Below are 26,111 nucleotides of genomic sequence, written 5' to 3' on the forward strand. Positions count from 1 at the left end.
ACAGCACCATGAAAGTAACCTGTACACTGTAACTAGTGAAAAGATTTACCCCCAATTGACATAACAAAATAGAAGACATTTCCAAGTATGCGCAGGGCCATGTTCTGTGCTTCAGAACGAGGCATCTAAACATCTGGTGATGTGAGGCCCTGTGACATTGTAATACATCTCTTTTAATCTAACGGAAGTATTTTTCTCAACTTTGAGACTGTTTTGCCGATGGACACTACTTGTTCACCCTGCATGCAGATCCCACTGGGACATGCCAGTGGACTTTTCACAAGCGAACCACCTTTGCTTATTCACTTGTACATCACATAAGTCATCGCAGTGACTAGTGAGAGGGAAGGGCCGTCTAATGTCACAGTTTGGGGGATCTCTCGCTCTTGCCTGTGGTGAGACCAGGGGTTCATGGAGACTTACAGTACAGTATGATTTTGTGTTTGATTCAGGGTCTGTGAAATTTTTCTATAACGTCACTGAATTTTATTTTTGTTACTTAGATTTAATAAAAAGTTTTGAGAAATTGGGACTGCGGCTCCCCCTTTAAAGAAACTGACATTCAAATTTGGCGCCGTGCCTGAGCTGAGATGAAAGCGCATTCTGGGTTCTTGTGTGAAGCTGCTCCGCTACAGAACCGGGCCCCGATGATGGCGCTCCCGGACACATGGTGACATTGGTGGTCCGTTCGTGTCGGGAGGAGTCATGGCTGCCCTCTCATGGCCGCTTGAAGCGGGTCACAGAACCTGGCTGGCAACTCTCGAGTCGTGAGCAGGAGGGCGCGAACTGCAGGCTGACCCCCCGGCGTTGAGTGACCTCGCCACAGGGATGCATTGGACCACAGCACACATTGAGCCAGAGTGCAGATGCCAGCTCGCACCCCTAGTCTGTGTTTCTGGTCTCCCCATTCTCTAACCCTGTTTTATTGATTTTGGGGGGGTAGGTACTGGGGTAGGAACTGCAGCCACTGGTGGAGTCATTAATGTGTAGGAGTCAAACGGGGGAAACGGTCCTCTACTTGTTATTCACTAGCAACCAGACACGCCAGATGGGCTGAATGGCTCTTGATTTTCGTCTTCATCAGTTCCCTTTGCTTCAAGATCCTGTAGCTTCCCCAGATCCGAGGTGTGGGTCCTGCTGCTGAGCAACAGAAGTCTTAGTCCTGTCCCCAGTAGAAGTGTCTCCACTTCTCCAGTGGACACTCCGGCGAGACATGAGGTGGGCAAGACGGACCAGAGGGACAGAACTTGGCGACTTCTTAACCACAACAATCGCAGTACTCTTGACAGACGCCTGAGGTCCTGCATCATCTGTGCTCCGGGATCTCTCGGTTATTTTTTTTTTTAATGCCTTCAAAAAAAAAAAAAAGCAATTGCTTGAGCCCAGCAGTAAAACCTGACCCCAGCAATCTTGCCTTTGCATTAGCGCAGCCAGGCCAGGCTGCCAGTCGTTAACAGACTGACGGGTATATGGCTTTAATGGGGCTCCTGCTCGCTGCCCTCGCCCGTATTTATGGGCTGTGCTGTCCCTCTGAGGTTCGTTTGAGCTTTAATTCATTTTTTAACTCTGCAATTTTTAACGGCTGCTCTGCTCTCTGTGCTGCCTTGAGCCTCCCCCCCCCCTCCAAACCAGTTAAGATTGAGAAGAAATTCCCAGTTTTCCAACACCGATCTGGATTGGACCCACTTGTGTGGCGGAGTATTTCACTGGAGTGATCTGTGTGAAGTACCTTGGCTTACTGACCTGACTGTGCAGCTCCCTCATACCATCTCAGCTGCACTGATTGCATCATCAAGGTTAAGGCAAAAGAACAAGCACACCAGTAAAATCCCCAGTGCCATGTAATTACGCAGGCCCACTGGAATCTCCAGTGGATACGGTTTCATGTTTGCTTCATAATTACTTCTCATCCCTTCATCTCTGCTTCAGAAATACTCACCCTGCTGCTTTCTCTGGATAAACAAGGGCAATTAATTCGTTAATGAATAAAAAAAGATTGATTTTTTTTTCCAATTGGGAGATTAATTTGAAATTAATGGAGAAGCTAGCAAGATAAATGGATTGCTATGCATATCCTCATTTGTAGATTGACAGGCAGGGCAGGCAGCCCCAGAGAGTGCTTTTTTTCCCTGGGGCTGCTGATTTGCCATCAACAACGGAGGTTGAGGTCCCACCTTGCTTCTGTTAATGAGGCCACAAAATTTGAGGCCATAGTGGGGAACCCCCGGAGCATAGATATTTCAGCTTTTACAAGAAGAGGAATTGCACCAGAGTGTACCACTGGTACAGAAGTGCATGTGGCGATGATGTCAAATATAGTAACTCGTTCCTTACACTTACATAGTGCTTTTCTGGACACTCTTTTCAAAGTGCTGTGCAGGTAATGGGGACACGCCTCCATCACCACCAGTGTGTAGCCCCCACCTGAATGATGCATTGGCAGCCAAAGCGTGCCACACACCAGCTATCAGTGGGGGAGGAGAGCAAAACGATGAAGTCAGTTCATAGATGGGGATAATAAGAGGGCCATGCTTGGTAAAGGCCCAGAGGAAGTTTGGCCAGGATGATGGAATTAACACTCCTACTCTTTTCGAGAGACGCCCTGGAATTTTTAATGACCACAGAGAGTCAGGAGCTCAGCTTTACGTCTCATCTAAAGGACGCTGCCTTTTTACAGTACAGTGTCCCCGTCACTATACTGGGGCATTAGGACCCACACAGACTGCCGACACCCGCTGGGCTTCAGTGGGCTGCCAGCTGTGAGTTGCGGGGTGATGTAGCTGCCGTTTATATAGTATAGTGGCATACCTGACTTGAAATTGCCGCTTGGAAATGCTTAAATGGATCGATTTCCAGCTCTGTTACCAACACTGAAGATTGCACATTGACTGTCTTGATTCCACTTTTGTTTTTCCAAAAACTTAATTTCTTGATTCCAGAACTGTGGACTCGCCGAGACCTGCACCTCTCTGCCCACTTCTTCACCCCCGCTGGTCTGGACGGAGGCAGGCGTCTCCTGCAGGTACGTCCTTCACCCCAGTGTGGACCCTGTCCTGGCAGGGGCTTGGACTCCCACATTTGCCATTACTGTTCTCAGATCCGTGACCCGGTTCTTCTGCCAGGTCTCCTTTTGTCCCTGTTCTAAACTCGGCTCTCCCAAAATTGCAGCTTGATGGTCTGGTTGGTTTTCCTCATGACCAGGCCCCATAAGCACAAGCTTTCTGCACTGCCACCCATGTTGAGCCCTGCGTCAGGCCTTGTGGCCAGGGTAGCACGAAGAGCTTGCTCTGGTCATTGTTCCTTGTTGTGTATCCTTCATTTTAAACATGCTGTCCGGGCTGCTTATTTTAATTTGGCAGGAGTATGTGGTGTTAGGCTAGTCAGCTGCCAGCCACAAACCAGAGCTTTGCTCCAAAATCGTTTTCAGTCGTCCAGGGGCCTTTGTGAGGAGTGTCAGGTACGATCTGTGCAAACAACAGCAGTGTGTCCACCAGTATCTCAGAATATGCACACACAGAGTTTGGCCCAGTGGTAAAGGCTGCTTTGAGTGGCTAGTGTCTTGGAAAATGTTAGTGCCGAAGGAATGACTTCCCAAATGCTTTTTGAGTCAGAATGGAAGCGGGATACAACCAGGTGATGTTCTACTTGCAGTAATGTTGCTGGTTCTTACGCGGAAAGGTTGTTCAGCTTTTCAGGGTGGCGTGTAAATGTTGTGAAGGATAGCACTCAGTCAGCCATGAGAGGAGGGTCTCCTATTTTGCCAGGCTGTCTGAGGAAAATGTGAAGCCTTTGAGCTGACATCAAACGTAATTTCCTGATAAATGGTTGCCTGAGATCTTTAAGTACGCTTAAATGTTTTAAGTACTTTTGGTGGGTGTTACCTTGATGCGACATGAGTCAGACCTGCATGTCTTGGAGTACATTTTTTACCTAATGAGGGAGTATTGCAAAAACTTTTAACGAATAATACTGCTGCCCCCAGAAGCTAGTAAAACGGAACTCAGTTATTAAGTATCTGCATCATAAATCTTGGAAAGCTACAATAATTTGCAATTCACTCCCTCATCAAAGGCAATATTACCCTAATTTATTATCTCCCTGTGTGCAGTGCGCAGAGGCGCTGGGGAGATAAGAGTTTATCAGGAGAAGGATTGATTTTCATTAACTGATTGTAATAAAGATGAAGTGCCTGGCTTGTGTGCTGACCAGCAGCCACTCTTTCTCATAATTGGTCCAATTTATTTCTTGAGCCAGTCGTTGCTCTGCTGCGTGCTACTGTGCAAAAAAAAATTGTGATTTTTTTTTTTGTAAAGAGACTTTAACGTCTTTAAATGAGCGAAACAGCCCAACTGGCCTCCTCTCATTTTTTTTTCTGAAGACAAGCTTATGACCTGTTGGAATATTGCAAGAAGCAAGTTGGAGAGCTGTCATTCCAACTGTTTTTACTGCCACACCTCCTCCAATCATCTATTTTTTTTTCGTCTTTGCTAAACCTATAGAGAAGGCTGATACCCTAGTGTATGATTAACATTACTGCATGGAGTTGGGGCATTCATGTTTCTCCTCTGAGGTGTGCATTAGGTTTGCAGTGTTACCCCCAGTAGTCCCCATCACCCTTGTGCCACCCCTGTACCCCACTGACATCAGGAGCTACAGAACCTGTCATGAGCAAGCAGCACACCCCGAGCCTCAGACTGGTGGGGCCTGAGAACTGTTCTACAGGCAGTGTTTGCTATTCAACAAAAAAATCCTTCCCTTTTCTCTTATAAAGTATGTATTTTAGCACCGCTAAACCAAGTAGTTTGTTAAAAACAGATGATTGAAATACTGACTACAGAAAAGGCTTGTTTTTATTCTCTCCGATGCTGTCCTGAGGTTGGCTGTCCTAACTCAAGCAGGTGGACTGAGCTTGTTGTGATTTATCGTGTTGGTTGTTGGTAATAAACTGCTTGTCTGCTTAAAAAAACAACGCAAGTCTGGATTCCAGCCATTAGCTCTGACAAGGTGTCATTTTACGAGAAAGCTCTCCTTCAGTTCATATGAAATGGTACCAGACTTGGGATTGCAGTAGTGAAGGCTGCACATTTTTCAGTGCCAGTGTAGTCTTACCAACTGACAGCTTCGATACTAATGAGCGCTTAATTTCTTGTTGTTAATTAACATCAAAATGCCAGACCCTCTACAAATGAAGAACTACACGTCTCATTAAGTGCAGTGATTACCGTTTGCCACTAGAGGGGGATATGTGTCTAGACGAGAGGGTGAGAAAACTAGGTTTCAGTTGAGCTAGAAAATCAGAAGCTGTTCAAGTATGCCAGTGGGTTTCACTGGGTTCATACCCATCTCCCCATGTATTCATCATGTTATCTTACTGCTTTTTATGTAATATTAGACAACCATTCTGCGTAGCAGTTCTATTTGACCAGTTCTGCAGCAAGACTGCAGCTCTTCAATTTTGTCGCTCTGGGAGCTGTTAGCTCTTTCCGGGTGGTATTCTCACAAACTGTCTGTGCATTTGAAATGATCATTTAATATGTTTATTCTGCCTTCAGACGTGTTTTTGTGTCTGCGGCTGAAATCATCTGTGATATTATTTCTTCTTTTAAAACATTTCTAATATTGTTTTATCAAATTTACAGCTGACACCAGCTGTACATGTTCACCCTCTTCTTTACTGCCCTTGCCACAGATAATGTCATCTCTGCTGCATTCAGTGATGCAGGGTTTAATGAGATTGCAGTGAATGTAATTAGAATTTGTATGTTGTTTTAAAGGCCCAATACACAGGTTACCATTTCAGTCAGGAAGATAAATTGTATCAGCTTTGAACAACATGATAATCCCAAATGAACGATGGAAACGAGGGGTCAGTAGCTTTCTAATAACGAGTGTTAGAGGGGTATCTGCTGAATATATGGTGTGAGGTCTGACAATTACCCTGGTGTCTGATAGTTTTTAATCCATATGAGCTCTCAGTTACTTGAACACTTTATTGATTTAGAATTGTTTCGATTTTCAGCTCTTAAACTGCTGGGGCTTTGTAGTTTACTGTGGAATTGCACATGTAACTTTAAATGTGCCACTCTAGAACAGAAAATGATTCCCATTAGGCAAATTTATAGTTTATTTAATGGATCTCCTTGGTGGTTTGGTATAACTGATACTGTGCCGCTGCACAGCCGTGCTTTTTTTTCCAGTCATTTTAATTTTCATTGATCACAGCGGCTGACGAATTGGATAACCCTGGGGGGGAGAGTCGCTGCAGAACACATTCGGATTGGTGCTTCTCGGCAGGGTCGCCCCCCCCCAGTTCGGACTTGGGGTTCCTGCTCGGAAGGTTAAGTAACAGATGGCTTGGCTGGCCTTGAGGGCTACACCTGCGAAGTCCTGCACTGACCTTCCATCTTCCCCGTCCACTGCAGTGCACCTGCGGTCCTGAGCCTTTAATCAGTCCCTGCTGTGACACATCCCAGTCGTGAGACTTGCAGAATGCAGAACTGCTCAATTGGGCACACGGACCCAACAGTAGAAGATGGATGATGATGATTTAATAAAATTGCCGTATGTTTGGCAGTTTGCTGGATTCTGAAAAACACAGCATTTATGCACATACGTCTGTTACGCCACATTTTGTTGAACACCTCAGGGTAACAGCTCCTCGTGGTCATTCTCCCAGGCCCTGAGCAGTTCTAGGGCATAGGAAAGTTCCTAGTGTCTCCATCTCCACCAGATGGAAATTCAGTGTAAAAGTGGTCTATTATCAGCAGGGAATTGGTGTTTAACAAGTTTCTAGTTATGCCTTTTCTCTTAATTTCAAATAACCGGGGTCAGCCTTTACTTTTATGGTCAGCTATTAACCTTAGCCCTAACACTAACTTGTATCCTTAGCCGAACAATTAATTTGTGCCAGCTTGCACTTCATTATAGCTCTAGTAATTACTGTATGACTGGCAAGAATTGCCTTCTGTGCATATCCGATAATAAGGAGAGAATTTCATGAATAAAATACTAACTACAAATGCATGCCAGATTGATTTCCAGGTTTTAGCTTTTCTTGCATGATGCAGTTCCTGCTCTGCCAGGTGTGGGCTATTCTAGGTCAGCTTTTCTGGATAAACTACTGTACCTGGTCTGCTGCATGAAAGTCTTGGAAACAAGGGAATGTAGGCAACTGCAGAGTGTTTCTGGAAGCCAAAGTGTTACACATTAAATGTGCTCTTGGGGTAAAATGCGGTTTGCAGTTTCTGGTTTTGTGCTGCACAATGATTTACAGACTAGTCACTGTTCATCACCTTAATGGCAGTCTTTGCAAAAAAGCTTTCTCAGATGTAAGGAAAACCAGGTTGCTGCCGTAAGAGATCGCTTTATTGGCCATATACAGTTTCTTGCATTAGGAATTTATTTTCTCATACCCCAGCTTGCTCTCCATGAGACACACAGACATGGAGAGAGAAGCTGGGGGTCAGAGCACAGGGTCAGCCATTTATATGGCGCCCCTGGAGCAGTTTGGGGTTAAGGGCCTTGCTCAGGGGCCCAGTGGTGTAGGATTCCTCTGCCGGCTGCGGGATTTGAACCGGCAACCTTCCAGCCACAGGTGCAGATCCTGAGCCACAGAGCCACCGCTCCACCCTAGGTGGTTAAGCTAGTGTGTCGGTAGCTGGTGCTTTTCCCTCTGGTCTGGAATTTACAAACCCTGTGCAGTAGGAGGTGCTGTCCTTGGGATGAGAGGATCTAAACCTAAGGCCCTGGTTTCATGGCCATGAAAGATGGCGGGGCTGTTCATGGGAGTAGAGGTGTTAACCTCAGTGTCCTGGCTGAATACCTGTCTGGGCTTGAATAATATGGCCTACATCAAAATTTCCCTTAACTCAGTTGGTGAGCTAGTATATCATTCCTCCACCTCATTCCACAGTACAGTGAGTCAGCTGGTGTGGAATAGCTGTTGGGCATCACCCGAATGCAAGAATACAAGGAAATACTTTCATTTAAATGCATTAAATGTGTCCCTTTGGTGACTGTACCACAACGGGCTTGGAACCATGTGCTTCCTTTAGCAAGTTGAGATCTGGGTTAGCAGGTGAAGGTTGTGGATACTCTGCACGGTCCTTTTCCTTACACAGGTTCAGAAAAAAGAAATCTTCATACAGATAACATCAGGCAAAGACAGTCTCATTTTAATTACTGTTTCTTTGTTTAAATATTAAAAAGACTTATATGTGTAAGAAGTAAACATCCAGTTTGAATTTTTATTGTAAAATTGGAAAAAAAAGAGAGAAAAGCCCAAATAAGCATCTCTTGTTTTCAGTACATACTTTTCATATATATATAATAACAGAAATGAAAAATAAATCAATACATAGGTTGGTAATAAATAAATTAAATAAAAACAGGTCAAATAAATAAGTAGATAAAATCAGAAAAATAAATAATTACATAGTGAATAAATTAATAAAATGAATCAAAGCAGCGAGTTTCAGATAACAAAAGTGGAAAGAAAAAAGGGTTTGGTTTCTCAGGCTTTTACTGAACATGTCTTTTAATTAAAAAAGTAAGATCCCAGTTTCTACTGCAGTTCACCAGCTGTAAAGACATCGTTCGGTTTGTTTTTTGTCCTGGAAACCTCTGAACAGTGCCCTCTGGTGCAAAGTTTTGTAATAACACTGAAATCCCCCCCTCCCCCCTTCAACATTTCAGCTACAACCAGCAGATATTTCCATATTCTGCCTATGGTTTTGTTTTGTGCTGAGAAACCAGAAGTTTTAACAAGATTTTAAACAGCGTCCCAGACCCACCCCCACCCCTCCACCCCCCTCCATCCCAGAAGGTCCTGTGCTGACAGTTTTCCCTAAATATACAGATTTCATATTTATAGTAAGCTATGATTTTTTTTCTTAGCATTCAAACCATAGTTAAAGAATCATATTATTAATAAGAGTATTATAATAATCTTTAACACCCTCCCCCCGACTGAGCATGCTCAGAGAATGAGTGGCAGTGGCCAAAGAAGGAAGTGGAGCTGCAGTGACCAGAATGATTGTTTCTGTAAAAATGAATGAAAAAATTCCTAGAAGACGCCTTCTCCGCAGCGGAGATCTGCTGGGGAAAATGTCTCGGGAGCCTGGCAGCGGTTCCCTCCCTAGATCTTGTGGACAGCAGCGGCAAAGTGAAGCCTCACTTCCCACGAACACGGGGGACACGCGCGACGCCATGCTTTTCTGGCGGGAGGGAGGGCCTTTCCTGTTCCTGAGCCGCCCGTGGCACCCTACAGACTTACCTCGGAGAGGCGCTGCCCGAACGCGTGCCCCGGCGTGCCAGCCGGCAGCTTCCTGTCCGCGGAGCTGCTGCTGCTGCTGCTGCTGCGACCGTGGAGCTGCGGGGCGGGGGCCGCCTCCAGCTGCGCAGCCGGCTGCGCAGTCGTCCTCCCGCGCTCTTCGCCTGGAATGGCCGCCCGCCGCCCGCCGCCGTCGAGCCGTTCTGCAGTGGCTGGGTTTGGTTTGACATCGATTTTTTTTTTTTAAAAGATCAGGAAGAGAGCAGTGTGTCGGCGTGCGGAGGCTCACAAGAAGACCTCGAGGGAGAAGTGTCGACGCTTCTCTCTCGGCCACGGCGACGCTTGAGGAAAAATAAACGTGCTCCTTGTACAGTGAAACCTGCCTGTCCGTTCTGTCCGTGCCTTGGTGCGTTTCTCACAGATTGGCTTGGACGCGGGTAGTAGCCCTGCTCGTCATGCACAGAAAAGGGGGCCGCACGTGGGCTCTCCCTCGACTTCCTGAAGTACCTGGGGCGCGGCCCGGCAGATCGGTCCACCCTGAGTGGCTGCGTTCCCTCCAAACAGTGGCCTGTCCCCCAGCCTGAGCTGCGTGGTGGTGCCTGACTGGCTGGCCTTGGTTGCGGCTGTCGGCGATGATTGTTGGTCAAGCAACCGGCCAGACCTCCAGGTACTTCGAAACAGGAGCAGGACATCTTGATATCGACTGCTCTGTCATATGAAGTATATCTTTGCATTATTACACTGTGATAGTCCCGATGAAGTCATTGTCACGTTCTGTGCCGTGTAGTCTGGCGGTGATGCAGGACACTTTCGGCATTGCCCTGGCTGACTCTGTGTTCTGGTACGTCAGGATGATCAAAGGATCCGCACTCAATCCTACTTCAGTCTTTTTGCTGGTGGGGAAACGTTGCTCTCCTTCAGATCCTTGGAAATGCCGATTCTGTGTTTATCTAAAGAGCTCCTATTCAGAGTCGGCAGATTAAATGTGGCCCTGCCAGGGCCCCACAGGCCCTCTGTTGGAACATGGTGGGTGGAGGGACTGCTGGAAAGTGTCGCCACCTGCTGCAAGTGAAAAGCTCCTTTGCACATCACGGGGCTCGGCTCAGGATTCACGAGAAGAGCACGGGGTCTGAGGGTCAGCGACAGCAGTAAAGGACAGGGATGATGTATAACGTGAAATGCAGGGAAACAAAAGTACCCAGAGATGAGCTTCACCTTGGACACGTCGTGCATTTTTGTTCCGGTTCGTGTTACCCGTTAACTAGATACATTCTGATCAGTAAATTCGCTTCTTTTTTTGTTCAAATGAGCACAAAGGACAGGGGTTACCTTGGCCCTCTGAGCCCGAGACACTGTAGCCACTCGTGTCTTTCAGCATTCCTCGCTACTTAAGAGCGCGTCTTGGCAAGTCCATTTTTTTTCTCCCGCAGCAAAGCTGTTTCTTTGTGTTAAATAGCTCAGTTGCATTTGCTTTTCTTTAAAAAAAAAAAAGCTTGTTATTGTGCACTGCAGCATTTCATAAGACACTAAAGTGTCGCAATGTACCTGGGCAGACAGGAATGTGTCACTGGGTTTCTTACTAGATGAGACTTTCTAAGTTGCAGACTTCTAGTTTTCCTGTTGCGGAAAGTGGTGCACCCTCCGATTCCCGTGCTTTCTGCCTGTAAGCCAGATTCTGGGGATCCCCTGGTGTCTCCCACAGTACTCCTCAAGGTCTCCATAATACTTATTTTGTTTAAGAAAATCTTATCTAGTGTGCCAAAACCCTCACTTGGTAATCTGTATGCCCTGATTGCTATAAACACAGTTTCCAAAACATTAAGAACAAATATTCTGGATCTCCTGCTCCTGTCTTGCACGGCTCTATGTCTTTTGCCCCTGGTGTTGTTGTCATTATAATTATTGCACAAATTTGGTTTTCAGGTATTTTGGAACTGTGTGTTTGGGGTGGGGTGGGGGGGGGGTCTCCCAGCTGCCAACAGAAAGCCTTTGAGCATCCCTGTGGTGGAGTGACTGCAGATTGCGCCAGCTTGGCAGAATGAGAATCAGATGGCACTTTTATACCCACAGTTGGGGTAATTTGTGTGTTTTATTAACCGGTTAAAGATGTTGAGCTTTTTACTGCTGTATATCCCTGGTACCGGCTGGCACTTTTACAGCCCTGCTTTACGGTCAGATTATCCATATTATCGGCGCTTTAATGATGTTGCCTCCGTGTTTTTGAGGCAGGGTGTTTTTTGCAGAGGTAGCTAGGAACGACGGCCACTGAAAATGTTAAGGGGAATGCCTGCTGGCTGGAAATGCTCAGAGGCGGAGGGATCGAGGCCGCTGTATGTGGTATTTTAAGCCTGTGTTGTGAAGACTGCGTGTGTGACAGTGAGGTCCCCTGGAGAGCTTTTACTGCATACGCTCCAGGGCTGTTATTCACCTCAAACCTGCGCTACTAATGGCCAATTTAACGTAAGGAGAGGAAGGGAGACGGATGCAGCAGAATCGCTGAACATTATGCTACTACATCATCTTGTTGCAAGTCTCTGTAAAATGTCAGATGTAGGCCTCAACAGACTTTGGTTAAGATGTCTGTGCAGCGCTCCGTGTTCAATGTTGCATGTACTGCTTTATTTGTTGTGGCCTTTTTTAACAGGAGAAAGAGGGTCCAAGGCCAGGTGTAAAAATGTGATATGAATGCCCACTGAAAATACGGTGCATCTTATTATTCTGCACATTTTCTGCCCCCCCCCCCCGTACTCTGCAATTTATTTGATGTCTAGAAGGGCAGTGTGAGAGAGCCATGTTGAGAAAGGTCAGTACGTTTGAATGGGTCCTGGTTGCATTGCTCATCTGCTAGACTGTGCCCTGAGTTCTGTAAATACCGCTTTGATGATGAGTCTTGCCTCGCCTTGCTAATGAGTGCCGTGAAATACAGAGTGACCACAGGATTTGCAGAAGGGCCGCACCTGAAGTGGAGGCCTATCCGTATTGTAAAAACGAAATTCGTTTATTTTTTTACAGTATATTATACTTGTGCGTGTGCATGCGCCAGACGTGCCCCCTGTGAAGGGTCTCGAGTCTTGGGTTCTCTTTTTTCCCATGAGTGAGGAGTGTAGATCTGAACATGCCCATGACAATCTCTAATCAACATAGTCTACGCCACTAAAACAGCTTTAAAATATTCTCCTATTATAGCTTTTTAAAACTTTTTTTTCTTTTTTTGTTTAAATATCCTGAAACCTGGTAAACTATAAAGGCGAAAGGAGAAGTCCCGAAATTCCTTTTCCCACCTCCGTCCTCAAAACTATTATTCCTCTTATTTCTCATTCTTAATATTATTAGTAGTATTAGCATTATTATTATACATTACAGTTTAGAACAATAAAAACGTTTGGTCCTTTGGTCCCTAAGGGGTTGAGAGAGTTTCAGTCATACTGTTGCTATGGAAACCTCAGTGACCTCAGAAAGTCATAGTTCTGCGCTTGCCAAGGAGAGAGAGGGATACAGAAAAAGAGAGAGAAAGAAGTACTGTAGGAGACAGATAGAGAGCAAGACAGAAAGGGAACTAGAGATACAGCGAGTCCTTAGGTGGGATAGGCTAGCTTCTCTTTTCCTGTTTTTTTTTATTCTTGATCTTCAAGTAATAACCCTCATTTGTCCAGTTCAGTAAAACCAAAAAGCTACAAGCGCCTCTCTCATCACACTGAATATATGTGTATATATATTAATATGTATATAGAAATCTATTTCTCTTCCTGCTGTCGGCGCTGCCGTTAGTTGCTTAATTGAGATTTCAAGTCTTGACGAGGAGGAGCTGTGTGGTTAAAAGTTTCACATCTCCCAGCTCGAGCCTTCTTATTGGCTTGGCGTCGTCGTCATCGCTGATCAGCTCATTCTCTCCGCGCAGTGCAAACTCCTCTCCTTTTCGGGTTGTACGTCTTTCGCAAGTAAACGCCGATATGTCTTCAGAAATCCCTTTAAGTCGTTTTTTTTCCCCCCATCGTGGTTGTTTTTCTTTTTTCCTTATTTTTTTTTGTGGTTTTGATTTTTTTTTTGTAAAGAAAAAAGTTGGACTCCTTGCAAGATCATTCCCACTTCTCTGCGACACCTAGAAGGGGGGAGAGGGGGCAATGTCAGGGTGACGGCTACATCCATCCCATCCGTTTTCGAAACACATTGCGCAAAATCGGGGACCAGGGGGAGCCAGAGCCTATCCCAGCAAGCAGTGGGGGCACGGCAGGGTACACCCTGGACAGGACACCTGTGCTTTGCAGGGCAGAAGGACAGACACACTCGCACCAGGGCCAATTTTCCCGGAAGCCAGTGCTCACAAGCACCACTACCACTACCACTGGGACAGTGGGAGGAAACTGGAGCACCTGGAAGAGACCCATGAGAACAGGTGGAGAACGTACGAACTCCACACAGACAGCCCCCCAGGTCTGAAATTGAACCCAGGACCCCAGTGCTGCAAGGCAGCAATGCTCACCACAGCGCCACCGTGCCTCCCCGTCATAGCTACAGTCTTGTCTGAAAATGAGATGCATTAGAAATCGGAAACTTAATAGCCCCCCCCCCCCACACTGTGTTCTGTGTTGTGTTGCCAACGCCAACCAGAATGCTAAAGATGTCACACACATCTAAATGTGTTGCATCTCATTACACAGGTCTGCGGATTTTCTGGAGTACTTGATTCTACCTGCTCTGTGCTGGGGTACAGGTGGGCAGAGTGCTTACCTGTGCTGTTACTGTAAATGCCATAGGGCGGGCTCTGTCAGTAGGGGCGGCTGGCGTCCTTTGGCCGTTTCAGTTGGACTTTCAACCGCTTCATGCCGATCTGGAACCCATTCATGGCCTGGATGGCAGCCTGCGCGCTGGCTGGGTTATCAAAGCTCACGAAGCCTGTGGAGAGCGGTGCGCACGCACAAGGGGCATGTCACAGGGCGCCACGTGCACTTGGACCGTCCATCAGCTAGCATCTGAACTGTGGCATACAACAAGGCGACGGTGGGCGCCCTTCTCGTCCAGATGCACTGCCGATGACCGCAAATGCACAAACGGGGAGGGTTGCGTGTAAAACGCCCTCCATTCCCCCTCCCACCCCCATCTCCCCTTTGCGCAGTATAAGGGTGTAGCGCGCACCCACCAGAGAGCAGGCGCGCTCTAATGCTTAAAGGCACATGCTCACGCTCTCATTCAAGCACGACCTCCTGCTCCCGTCAGGTGGAGGAAAAAAAAAAGGCTGGAAAGTCAGTGACCAGAAACCGCTGCAGAGTTTCGCTCCAGCGATGACTCCCTAGTGGGAGGAAAGTGGGAGCAGCAGGTTCCCAATTCCCAGGCCCCCTGCTACCTATGGGAGGTGTCTCCTGCCACGGAGAGGAGGAGCGGTGGGCTTTCTGATCCTGCCTGTGGCCTGTACGCCTGGGCGGCCTCCCAGCGCCGTCAGCCGGTGCTCCTGCCTTCCCAGGCTCCCCGGGACTCATTTCCCCTTGGCTCCCTGGCCATTCCCTGTCCCTGACGCTCCGGCGTAAATGCATGGTGTATGGGTCGATACTGCAAATAGGCCTTCTCTCGGGAATTTATGTTAAGTCCCCCCTCAATTCCCCCAGCCTCGGAGACCAAGCGGCAGGCAGTTTTGCATGGGGGTGTGCTGTTCCCTGAACCGAAAACGGATGCAGAGACGCAGACCCGTAATTGTCTCTGGGTGGTTTTTCTCGCCGACTGCAAAGCCAGGTTTGTGGGACAGTTCTGCCACTGACTGGTCAGAAAGGGATTAAGGCTGGCGGGCGGTGTAAATCAGACATGGAATTTTATGGATATTGATGGGAACTGGGGGTTAAGGAGCGGTGATCTGTGCCCTGATAAAGAGATGCCTTTTTTATGTAGTTCACATTCTGCAGCAAAAGAAACGGAACGAAGAGGCTTTGTATAAATTCATGAGATCTGCAGCAACGAGCTCTACAGGGGATAAACTGAGGAACTCGATAAGCCTCATATAAATCCTCCTGAAGATATTGGGCATACTGGATTTGTGCAATCATTTTTATTTCATAAGCACCAAAAATAATACTTTTTTAAAACTCTGCTATTACGCGTTTTTTAAGTTTTCGAACCGATCGTCAAGGTTTTGTTGATTTTTCGAGCGGCCGCTTGTGAGCAGTTTCAAGAAAATTGTGTCTTTAATCCATCAGGAAATCTGAACTGAATGTTTGGCTATGCAGTTTATTCTATGGTATGCGTATTGAGAATTTTTTGTTAGCTTTCTTAAGGAGGACTACATTTTAACCTGATCTTGATTCAGGCCCTTGTGTAGAGTTTTTATATATTTTGTCATATTTTTAAACTTCCTTCCCATTATTTGCATTTTTAAAACTCATGGGGTTTTAGCAAAGCACTTTGAAATCATATTAACCATCTACAGCTACTATCTTCAATAAAAATGGATTGTTTGGTCTCCTTTCTATAAGGTCTTCTTTGAAGAGAATCAGAGATCCTAGCTTCAGAACAGTGCTTCATGTCACACCAAAGGCCGTACACTGAATGCTGTGTATTGAATTTTTTTCTTCAGCCTGCTTTGTTCAAAGGAAGACTTTTGTGCCTAGAGGGCAGGGTCTGCATTTAAGATGACCCTCCTGAGGCACAAAAAGATAAAACCTCCTCTAGCAGTGCTGTTAACCCCTCCCTCCAAGCACCTGGACAAAACAACCTGAAATTTTGTGGTGTCAGCACCTCAGAGTTGACATCCACCCCTTGTCTGGCCAGTCCCACGCTTGAAGGTCTGTCCCCCCCACCACCCCCTTGCACACGCACCGAAACACTTGCTCTGGTTGGTGGCTCTGTCCATGAAGACCTTGGACGAGATGACCGTGCCGAAGGGAAGGAACATCTGCATCAGCTCGTTGTCGCCGAACTCTTGGGGCAGGTGGTAGATGAACAGGTTGCAGCCTTCGGGTCCTGGAGGAGAGGAGAAGGAATAGCCTGACAAGGGGTGCCTGCAGAGCAGCACAAACACGTCCTAAGCCTTCTGCTAGGACTGAGCTCTCAGTCACTTCAGTGCAACCTCTAGTTCAACTAATTATTCAGTCCATTAGACAATTTTGTTTTAATTGTTTTCAGCTCTTGAAGAGATAGAGCTCACTTGAGGGTTCCACTTAACTGAGTGAGAGCTCAGCTGGAACGAAAACCAAAGCACAGAGTGGAGACTGCCCCCAGGGCCTGAACTGAGGATCCCTCCCACTTACCTGCCTTAATGCCTGAAAATGAGATTCATTCCTAGTTCCTGACTGCCCCCGGAGCGTTGCAGGTTATGTGGTATTCCTTTTTGCCAAAATTTGAAATGTTTTTTTTGTGTCTGCCTGCCAGGTGCGAATCTGCAAATCTTTTAAACCTTCTGTGACCTTCGTCACATAATGGGACAGATGAAGTGCCGTGCATGCCTCTCTCCAAAGTGTGCGCTTGTCAGGTGCCCGTTTTCACACTCTGGTCACAGTGGAGGATTGGTGCGGCTGTTGACTGAACTGTAAATTCACGGGCAGTCATCAAGTCCACAGGGGGCACTGTTGCACAGTACAGCAAGGATATTGGATAATGTGAGCCCACCCCGCCTCGGCTACACTCGGGAACTTTGGGAGTCGTGCTTTGGGCCCCCCCTGTGTTCTGAACAAGCGCACCCTCACTTTCTGAGGCCCTCGGGAGCCTAGAGAGGAGGATTCATGGATGTTTCACCAGCGTCAACGCAGCACAAACAGAAACACTCACCTTCTCTTTGCTGCTGCTGTTGGATAACCTGCGGAGGCTGTGGCAGTGTCTGGCCGATAGGGGTCAGTGTGGTTGCTGGGTAAATTGCTGCACAGAGAGGGAGAATATAACAACATCCTTAAATCTTCCCAAACTACAGAGTCTTTAAGCCCTCCTTATAAAGCGCTCAGATAATTAAACATTTTCATATTCGTGGAACATGATCAGTGGCCTGATTTTTTTTTTGTACTTATTATTTTGAAGCAGCACACCATTCTGATTCTGCAGAGGGTATGATGCACTACTCCCTCAGCAGCTGGATTATGTGGAGGCTGGCTTCATGTTTCCGTAGCTGTGTGTGTCAGTGTTATACAACATTACCCAGAGAGATGCCGGCGTTGAATGTTTTACAAATTGAGTGATTTTTTTTCTTTCCAGTCTGACCATACCTCTGAAAAGCCCAGAAGGTGATTGTATATTAGTCACAGCAACACTCCTAATACTCTGCCTCTGTGCTTTGAGATCGGAAGATCTCTGTTTATCACTGTTGTTTTATTCATACCTGTGTATTGCTGTACGCCAGTGAAGGCCTGCTGGAGAGTGTCTGCTGCTGTGGGGCTCTGGGCTGGGGATATAAGAACATTAGAAAGGTTACAAATAAGAGGCAATGGCCCATCTAGCCTTTTGTTCTTTCAGTAGCTAATTGATCTACATAGCGTGTTGCATAGTCCCACCTCCCATTGTGTAAAGAAATGCCTCCCGTTCTCAGTTTTAAATGAGGTTGTGTACTCTGACTTCTTCCAATCAAACCTGCAGTGAGACACAAACTGGAGTCCGCTGTGGTGACTTTGTCAGTGCCTTTAGGGATTCTGAATTCTCAAATGAGGTCATCTCATAGTTTCCTCTGTCCCAAACCAAGAGGAATTTATTATTTTAGCCTGTCAGTGTAAGGAATTTCTTAAGCCCTGGAATGTCCATGGTGTGTTCCTATCTGGACTGATGCCAGTACAGCAATGTATTCTCTGTAGCATGGCGATGAAAACTGAACACGGTATTCTAAATGAAGCCTTCCCGATCCGTTGTGCGATTTGAACACAGTAGCCCTCAATTTAAATTCACACAGAGACTTGGAAACGGAAATGGAGAGTTAATAAGATGCAGACCCAAAGAACGAGGTCTAGCAAAACATTTGCGTGTTTTTTCTTTTAGTTTTTAAAGATGTTCAATTACTGTTTTAACACCTGGTCTCTGCAGTCATGCTAGTGAGAGATAGAACGTGGATTTCGTCCAGGGGACTGCTTTAACCCTGAAACAGTTTTCGCGTGTCGGGAAGCGGGGTGTCTCAAGGACTGCATGCCCTGTCAGGAAGCCAAGCAGGAGCCCCCCTGGGGGACAGGGCGGGAGCTGACCTGAGTACGGAGGCAGGCCGTTGGTGTAGACGGCCTCCACAGCTGGGTGTCCGTTGGGCTGGTGAGGGATGCCGGTGAAGCTGTTGACGATGGGCGTGACGATGCTGGGCACGGCGGAGGGCGCGATGTTGGCTGGCGGAGAGCTGAGACCTGCGGAAGATTTGGGAAGAGCGCGTGGGGGTTTGTCACACCAGTCCCAACACCTGTACCACTGATACAGCAACGGCACAGGCCGGAGAGGGCTTCGCACGTATCGACAGGACAGAATATAGCGAGCAGTGGTGGCAAAACAAGGAAATGGTCTCTACTTTTTTTTTTTACACAGTTTCATGCTCCTTAAAAGGATGGATGTGAGGAAGCGTGCTTCAAACGCCATGAAAGCTTTTATCCCGCAATTCAGCTCCCTACTGAACGGAGCACTGTCAGCTGCAGTGCAGTCAGTATTATTTTCAAAGCCCAAAACATGAATCTAGCTGATTAGCATTTTTTCAAGTAAGTCGGCCTGTCAAAAAGAGTGGCGTGGTTTTCCAGATGCAAGAGGATTTATGTGAAATCCACCGACCACTCTTTCCTACTTTTTTTCCCGTTCCAGAAAATCAGACTTTGCGAGGATTAATAGAAGCAGAAATTTTCTCTCTCCGTCTCGCTGCCCAGTGATGTTGACGGGCTGGGAGAGATGCTGCTGAGCTTCAGCACGAGGTGAGGAACAGCTCCCCAAAGGCCCGCTTTCAATCTGCACCGTGCGCTCGGATTGGATGGAAAGCTGGTTGTCACGGAAACCCTGAAGCATGCCATCTCTGCAATCTGGCGTGTGCACGACCCTATAGGAAACTATATATCTGCATGTACGCATCTGTTGAGAGGTTTGGCCGGGAGGGTGACAGGTATCGCACATCTCGTACATTTCATTTACCAGCTCATGTCCCCCCCCTCCCCCCCCACCCCATTCAGGGAGCCATACGCTGGTGTTGTTGGAGGCTGACAGGCCTGTGATCAGGGAAATCACAAACCAGGCTGTGATAGCTGTTGCATTTCTCTCCCATCTTTCCTCATTGGGCTGCTGTTTCCAGACGTTTTCCCCAGACCTTTGATGTGTGACCCATGATGCATGAAACTGGTATTCCTTCCTTGTTTCTGTCCATCCCCTCTCCTTCCGAGGCCTGTGATGGTTATTCCGGAGAACCACAAGATCCATACCGCTCGGAGCGGAAGTAAGGCTGATCTATCGTCACGCAGGTTGCACTTCCGGGTGTTTTGTAGTACTCCACTGCATGCCTAAGACGTCACGACACAACTCGGGAATCGAACACGCAGTCAGATTGCAAAGTCGCAGGCCTGAGGCTTTGTGGTGGTAACCGGAGGCACTCGGAACCAGGAGAGGACATTGTCACAGATATTTCCCTCGCTGCGGAGGGATATCGGGGCACACCCACACCAACACTTCCCATCTCTGGTCGGGAAAGGTCCAGAGGCAGAAAGCAGTCTTTATTAATTTGTATATCAGAATACAAGGAATTGGAAAGGGGACAGTGAATGGATGCATCAGTTGTGCTCAAATAGTAGAAGCTGAGTTCCTTTCGCATACTGTATACATGTATAAGCTTCTGTAATTGCTTTGTGCAATATTGGAATAGTTAAGGTGATACTTCTGTGTCTGGGCAAAGTCAGGATAATGTCAGCCCTGGCACTTAGATTCCAGGCTATTGCAATTGTTTGCTCCAGCTAATCCTTGAGTTTCAAGATCTCCAGTGGGGTGGCCTAGAACAGGACATTGGGGGTAACATCACACTGGCAGGATGGAAGGGGAAAGTAATAGAACTCAGTGTAAACATACAGTGAATCGGTGGCGGAGCCAAGGAACCTCCTGGAAGCCAGCCTTATTCCAGACTGCCCAAAGAGAGCCCCAGTGCTCTAAATGTTCTGCTGGTGTATGAAGCTGAAGAAGGACAAAATCCTTGCAGCACGCTGGTGTTGCAGATAAGGTAGAAGCAATTTGGCTAAATGTATTGCCATAATCTGCCAAAGGTCCTGAAGCCAACAGACGCACGACGCAGACCACCTGACCTGTGGACAAGGCAGTTTCTTTCAAGCGTCAAAGATGGGAGTTTCAAACTGCGGTGTCATTAGTCCCAGGATAGTCTTCCGCCAGCCCCGGTGTTTTCTCCTGCCGAGGCTAACATTTCGGTTCGGAGCCGAACAGTTCGCTATACGTATTTTTGTACCTCTGGCGCGGCCTTTGCTAAGCATTATTATCAAAAGCCATCACCATGCATCACTGTAAGGACAACCCGCTAATCAAGTGAACCATCTGGTAGAGTGCTTATCATCATCAAGCTTAAACGCTTTACATCTGTTGATCAAACGTCTCTTTGACTGTTTTCCCTCAACACCCTTCACCTTTCGAAAAGGCACTCTGGAACTCCAGCCTGACTGGCATGGCCAAGTTGGGACTTTGCGCTGGGTCAGTTTAGGGCTCAAGGTAGGCTACTCTAGCTGAGCCATTATATACAGGAGGTGGCCTGTTTTTCTGGTTTTAAACAAAGGCTGCCTTTTATCAGCCGCTGTGTTTTTTTTTTGCTTCGTTACATTTTCTTTTCTGGAGGATTCAAGCTTTTTTTTTTACCGCATTACAACGCCTACATTCCCTCATGCTTATCTAAGCATGTATTTGTGAGCTTGGACCTTGGTATTTGTCTCAGATAGCTGCGTCATTCCTTGTGCCTCAGCTGTAGCAACAAATGTACCAGGCCCTCTAGAAACGACAGCCTTGCCAAATCTGTGTGATCTTTTTTTTTTAAATAAAGAGAAGGACACTAATTCAGAACAGAAGTGGGGAGAAACACGTGGACAACATGAAGTGAAAGAGAGAGCCCACCAAGTGACCTACCACCAAGCTTCCCACAAGACATTTTTATCCACAAATGATTTAAAAATGACAGGTCGCCTGAAAGTATTGGGTGTTCCACAAATGTCTAAGAAGGGGAAGGCAGATTAGAAAGGTACAAAAGAGAATCTGACTATTCTACCATGTGCCAATTAAGAAACAAAGTTTTTATTGAGAAACAAAGTCAATGCAAGGTTACAGTACCTCTTAACGTCAAGGTTACCTCTGCCTCTTAACATTTTTCAAATAAAAGAAAAGCTATGAGCGTACTGAATTGGGTCAAGGTTGGGGGCTGTTACTGGTGTCACTCACCTGAAACTGGGGTCATGGGAGTGGGCGGCAGGCCATTGAGGTTTAGTGCCCCCATCTGGTGGATCTGTGCGGCGGGGAAGGCCACGCTTGGCGTTAGGTATCCACCGTGGGTGGCAGCCATGATGGCGGCCTGCTGCTGCATCAGCTGCAAAGGAGGAGGACAGAAGAAGGGGTTATGGGGAGGAAGGAGGGTTTTCAGGGAGGGACCATGGAGAGAGAGCGAGAGGGAGGGAGGAGGGGTTTCGGAGAAGGACAGAGGAGAAAGGCGAAAGTCAAGAAGGTAGAGATGAAAGAGAATGGTAGAGAAAAATTGACTTGTGTTCGATACACAGGGGCATATGACAGTAGCAATATGCTTTAAGACAAATACCCCATTTTTGCAGTTTCCAAATGATCCCCACTTTAATTACAGCATTCTTTGAAGACATTTCCTTAAAGGATAATCAGAAAACAAATTCATGAATGCCTTCCTTTTTGTACCAATAAGTCTTTCAGCTGTGCGGTGTTCTTGGTCACTGGTCAGGCCTTATTAAGCCTGATCAATTAGGCCCAACGTGTGTGTATTAAGATGAAATCCTGTCACTGGTGACCACCCTTAAGTCATTTACCTAAGGGTCAATGGCCCTGTCAGCTTGAGTATGAAGGTGTTGTCTACGTAACTGTAGTGTGTGAGTCCACACCACAGACAAGCCAGGTAGGTAGTGGTGGGGGATTTGTGTAGGAAAGGGAGGCACAGCTTCTTTCAATTTTGCATCAGACAGCTACTGGACCATCTGAAAAATTCTAACAGAGAGCAGCACATTGTTTTCAGTCAGTTCTGCCATAAAAGCAGAAGAACTGTCCTTTTGCAGAGGCACTAATCTGTTCTGCACAAGGCGAAAATGAGGCATGGTATTTTTTCTGCTGTCCTTGTCATTGTGTGATTTAATGCTCTTTGACGTTGCCAACATGATGTTGGCAGCACTAAGCCCTGTGTGTGATGCAAGATTGTTTGTACACACGGTACAGAGGGAGTAAGGAGCTAAATCATGTCCCAGAGTGCTTCAGTGTTCGGGAAAGCAGACTGTTACCACCCTGCTGACTGACCGTAATGACAGGCCCTTAGCTCTAAGAAGTGGACGTTTATACATGTGGAATCACAAAGTACACACAACTATTTTAACAATTTAAGGAATCTTCTTTTGTGTTGTCAGAATTAGCATGTGTTGTGACTCAGATATTGGGTTTATTATTTTTTGTGTAATATTACTGGGGAATGATTTGTGCTTGTCTGTTTTATATGACGCATGTTTACCAGGAGCCCCTCTCTCCACTGTTGGAGCTATGTGCTGGCCTGTCCTCCTCAGCTACCATAATTAAGTTTTTGTCGATCAGTGGCTGTTTCTGGGTGGGTTCGGAGCCCCCTTGCTGTGCACTCTTAAATGGCAAGCTCATTTTCACTCTGCTTTCCCTCTTAGCTATTTCTCCTCCTGTCCTCTTGTTTTTCTGCTTCTTTGTGGGGCTTAACATGAACAGATAATCAATTATTGCCACTCTGTAAGCTGTAGGTTGCCGAAGAACGAAATAGTTCAGTGCCAGCTCACTCTTCCAGGAAAACAAACAAAAAAAAAACTTCCGCAGGAGGACTTTGAGGAAATTGCTGGACTCGTAGTCCGCTATGAGCTGACGCTGAGATTTCACCCAAACGTTTGCTGTCCTGCCCTCACAAGGTGATAGTTATAAACGGAACCAGCTGCACCTCTCCTTTGCCAAAAAGGCCCTGCTCAGTAAAAAGGCACGATGCTTCTCGGAGCACCGGCTTTGTTAATGATGATGCTGCGGCACCTCATTGCAGTTTCCCAGCTCTGTCTGCATGGAGTCCCAGGATGGGAGAAGCCAATTATCCTCCCCTCAATGGCCCTGTCAGCTACCCTGAAAGTGGCTGTCCTGCCCCGGGATGGGAGCCACTGGCACCTCATCCATTAGCTGTGCGTTTTCGCCACCGCTGTCTGGCGGCGACTCTTGTCATTTGCATAATGTGCGCTACATGACGAATGGGGATCATCCCGTTCTGCACAGGGGGAGAAGATAAATTGAGCTTTTAGGGAGGGAAAGCAAGGAAGAGAAAAGAGCAGGGGGCAGAATCGAAAACAAAATAACCAAGTCGAACAAAAGACGCCTAGCAGCGACGCCGCCTTCGTGACGAGGGGGTTTTAGACACTTGTGGCGAGATGAAACTGGGATTGAGGTGCTGCTGCCCGCCGCCCCCTGTGCACACTGTGCCGTGTGCTCCTAATGGCTTCCCCTGGCTACAGGGTTGGGGTGACAGGCGCTGTCGTGTAGGGGTTCCCACTCCTGATGCTGGGAACCCCAACCCTGCAGGTGGTCTTTGGGGCTGATCTGTTTGACAACTGAACCCTGTGATAGATTAAATCTGAACAATTGCCTTCTTTGTGACCGTGTTTCATAAGCAATGTAATGCAATTATACTGTATATATACACATTATATTCTACATTCTCAGTGTGTGGGGGGGGGGGGGGAGGAATACTTGCAAATATTCAGATTCAGCAGTTTGCTAGTCTGGTTAAAGATGCAGTAGAGTAAAGATCTGGGCTGGGGTGAACAGGACCAGGGATAGGAACCCCTGGTGTATCATGAGCCAGGCAGGACTGAAGACCAGCAGGGAACCCATGTTGTATAACGTTCTGGGCTGGATGGACACAGTGGGTTTGGGTTTAGTCTGATCAGTTTTGCTGTGGCGTTTTAAAAAATCTCACTTCGGTTAATTGTGTTGTTTTATATTTTAAATGTGTGAAGACCGCAGAAGGCCCTCGCGGATGAGAAAACTTACATTGCCTTCGACTTGAATTTCCATCAGTAATGGCTGTTACCTTTTTCTACTCCTTACAAAAAGTAGCCTGCATGCCACAGCCTCTATTTATGGTCAGCAATCTGCTTTTATATTGCCACCTGATGGCATCATTCTGTACCCCAGCCAGTAGGCAATCTCCTCTTTCTCACATGTCCGTTATGCCTGTAGCACAGCTCTGAGGGTTGTGCCACTGGAAAGGCTGTTGCATGTGACCATCTCAGCCAGTCCTGTATCGACACGGGGAGAGAGAGAAGATCAAGGGTCTCACTTATGTGAAGGTCCCGCAGATCCCTTAAAACCACACTCTGTTGTGCATACCACAAGAGAAGCTGAAAGAACAGAGCTTTGTTGGAATTACTTGAGCTCTAGGGTGTAGTTGATTGCATTTAGCTTTTCTAGTGTGTGCTTTTCTGCTTGTTTTTCTGCTTATGAAGCCATTTTTTCCCAGAGTGAAGATCAACTTTCAGCCCCTTCTGAATCCTTACCCTCTGGGGTGTGAATCCCCATGAGATCCCCATGTTCATACTCTGTTAGATTTCATCCCCCTTTTTTTGCAAAACACAGGGCTCTTACAGTTAGTGATCACTATACAGCCTAGCGTTTAAGGCAGTTCTGACTGACATATTTCCACACAGCTCCTCCAGCATATTACAAATGACTAATAAAGCCTGCTGCGATAAAGTCCTTTGAACCTTCACCCTCCTTACTGATCTGGCTAGCTCAGTTTTTGCAATAAAGGTGCAGTGTTTTATTGTTTTGTTTTGTTTTTTTATGGCCGCTCGTCTCAGAACATTATTTGAAACAGATTCTCAGAACATTGTAATTGATTTTGGCACCCTCGCAGATTAAACAGTTTGTCTTGCCAATAACGGTGAGCTTTTTTAAAAAATAAACGAAACCTCTGAAAAACGGATGCACATCCTTTCTCATTTTCGCACATTTGTGACATGAAGGTGAAAACCCACTGCTTGCTGTGGCAGCAGGTGTGGATTGAAGGCTTTCAATTCCTATACAACACTGAAGAGCAAATAAATCAGTTCACTGAACAGTAGTGGGGGCTTCTACTTGAAAGGCTGCTGGGTGTACTTCCTCAGTTTGACCTTAGGGGTGCGCTGCAAAATAGCATTAAGCGATTTCTCGTCTTCGCCCAGCAGAGGGCGATGTTACCCAGTGAGACTGCACGATCCACCAGGATATCCAAACACACACACAGGCAGATTGTGCAATTCATTAGGAGCAAATTAAACGCGCACAGTAGCTCTTTAAATCTATTTCATCTTCTTCTTTTAATTTATTACGTTCTTTTTGGATGGTATGACTCCTTTACTACACGATGAAAGTATTTTCTGGCTTTCTTTCAGCGCCCTGTGAGTCACAGCAGCAGAGGAGTCTGTATGTGTTGCAGGAGTCAGAGGCTCATTGCTTCAAAAAAGGCATAAAAAGAAAGAATAAATCTGAAACAGCCTAGACTGACAGGAAACCTTACTTTGTAGAATTTTGTGGGGGTGTTTCTTTTCTCTCCGAGTCCTCCTATTTTTCATTTTACCGTTTTTTTTTTAAAAATAAGTGTTTGAAACCATGTCTGTTATCTTTTTCCATACTGTAGCAAACAACCATTTTCTGTGATATAACGTTTTGTGGCACGGACCTAAAG

General features: G+C 46.6%; 1 protein-coding gene and 1 long non-coding RNA gene across 7 annotated transcripts in view; one reads left to right on the forward strand and one right to left on the reverse strand.

The window, feature by feature from the left end:
• Positions 1-26,111, forward strand: part of LOC148639243 (uncharacterized) — a 28,683-nt gene that overhangs the window by 947 nt on the left and 1,625 nt on the right. The window contains exon 2 of the long non-coding RNA XR_015930859.1: positions 2,940-3,022. This is a non-coding gene — a long non-coding RNA (uncharacterized LOC148639243). The remainder of the gene's footprint in view (positions 1-2,939; positions 3,023-26,111) is intronic.
• Positions 8,233-26,111, reverse strand: part of celf5a (cugbp, Elav-like family member 5a) — a 157,678-nt gene continuing 139,799 nt past the window's right edge. For 3 of the 6 annotated variants that reach the window (XM_088622208.1, XM_088622207.1, XM_088622206.1), the window contains exons 7-14: positions 24,607-24,684; positions 21,605-21,749; positions 18,409-18,558; positions 17,562-17,624; positions 17,021-17,107; positions 16,073-16,216; positions 14,000-14,164; positions 8,233-13,370 (exon numbers count right to left, since the gene is read on the reverse strand). In XM_088622208.1, coding sequence (XP_088478334.1) covers positions 14,037-14,164; positions 16,073-16,216; positions 17,021-17,107; positions 17,562-17,624; positions 18,409-18,558; positions 21,605-21,749; positions 24,607-24,684 — 795 coding nt within the window. In that variant the 3' untranslated portion in view covers positions 8,233-13,370; positions 14,000-14,036. The remainder of the gene's footprint in view (positions 13,371-13,999; positions 14,165-16,072; positions 16,217-17,020; positions 17,108-17,561; positions 17,625-18,408; positions 18,559-21,604; positions 21,750-24,606; positions 24,685-26,111) is intronic. The other 3 variants (XM_088622209.1, XM_088622210.1, XM_088622211.1) reach the window with 2 other exon arrangements.

This window comes from Lepisosteus platostomus, chromosome 27 (assembly GCF_059453375.1).
Source record: "Lepisosteus platostomus isolate fLepPlt1 chromosome 27, fLepPlt1.hap1, whole genome shotgun sequence".
In the NCBI taxonomy this organism is placed as follows: Eukaryota; Metazoa; Chordata; class Actinopteri; order Semionotiformes; family Lepisosteidae; genus Lepisosteus; species Lepisosteus platostomus.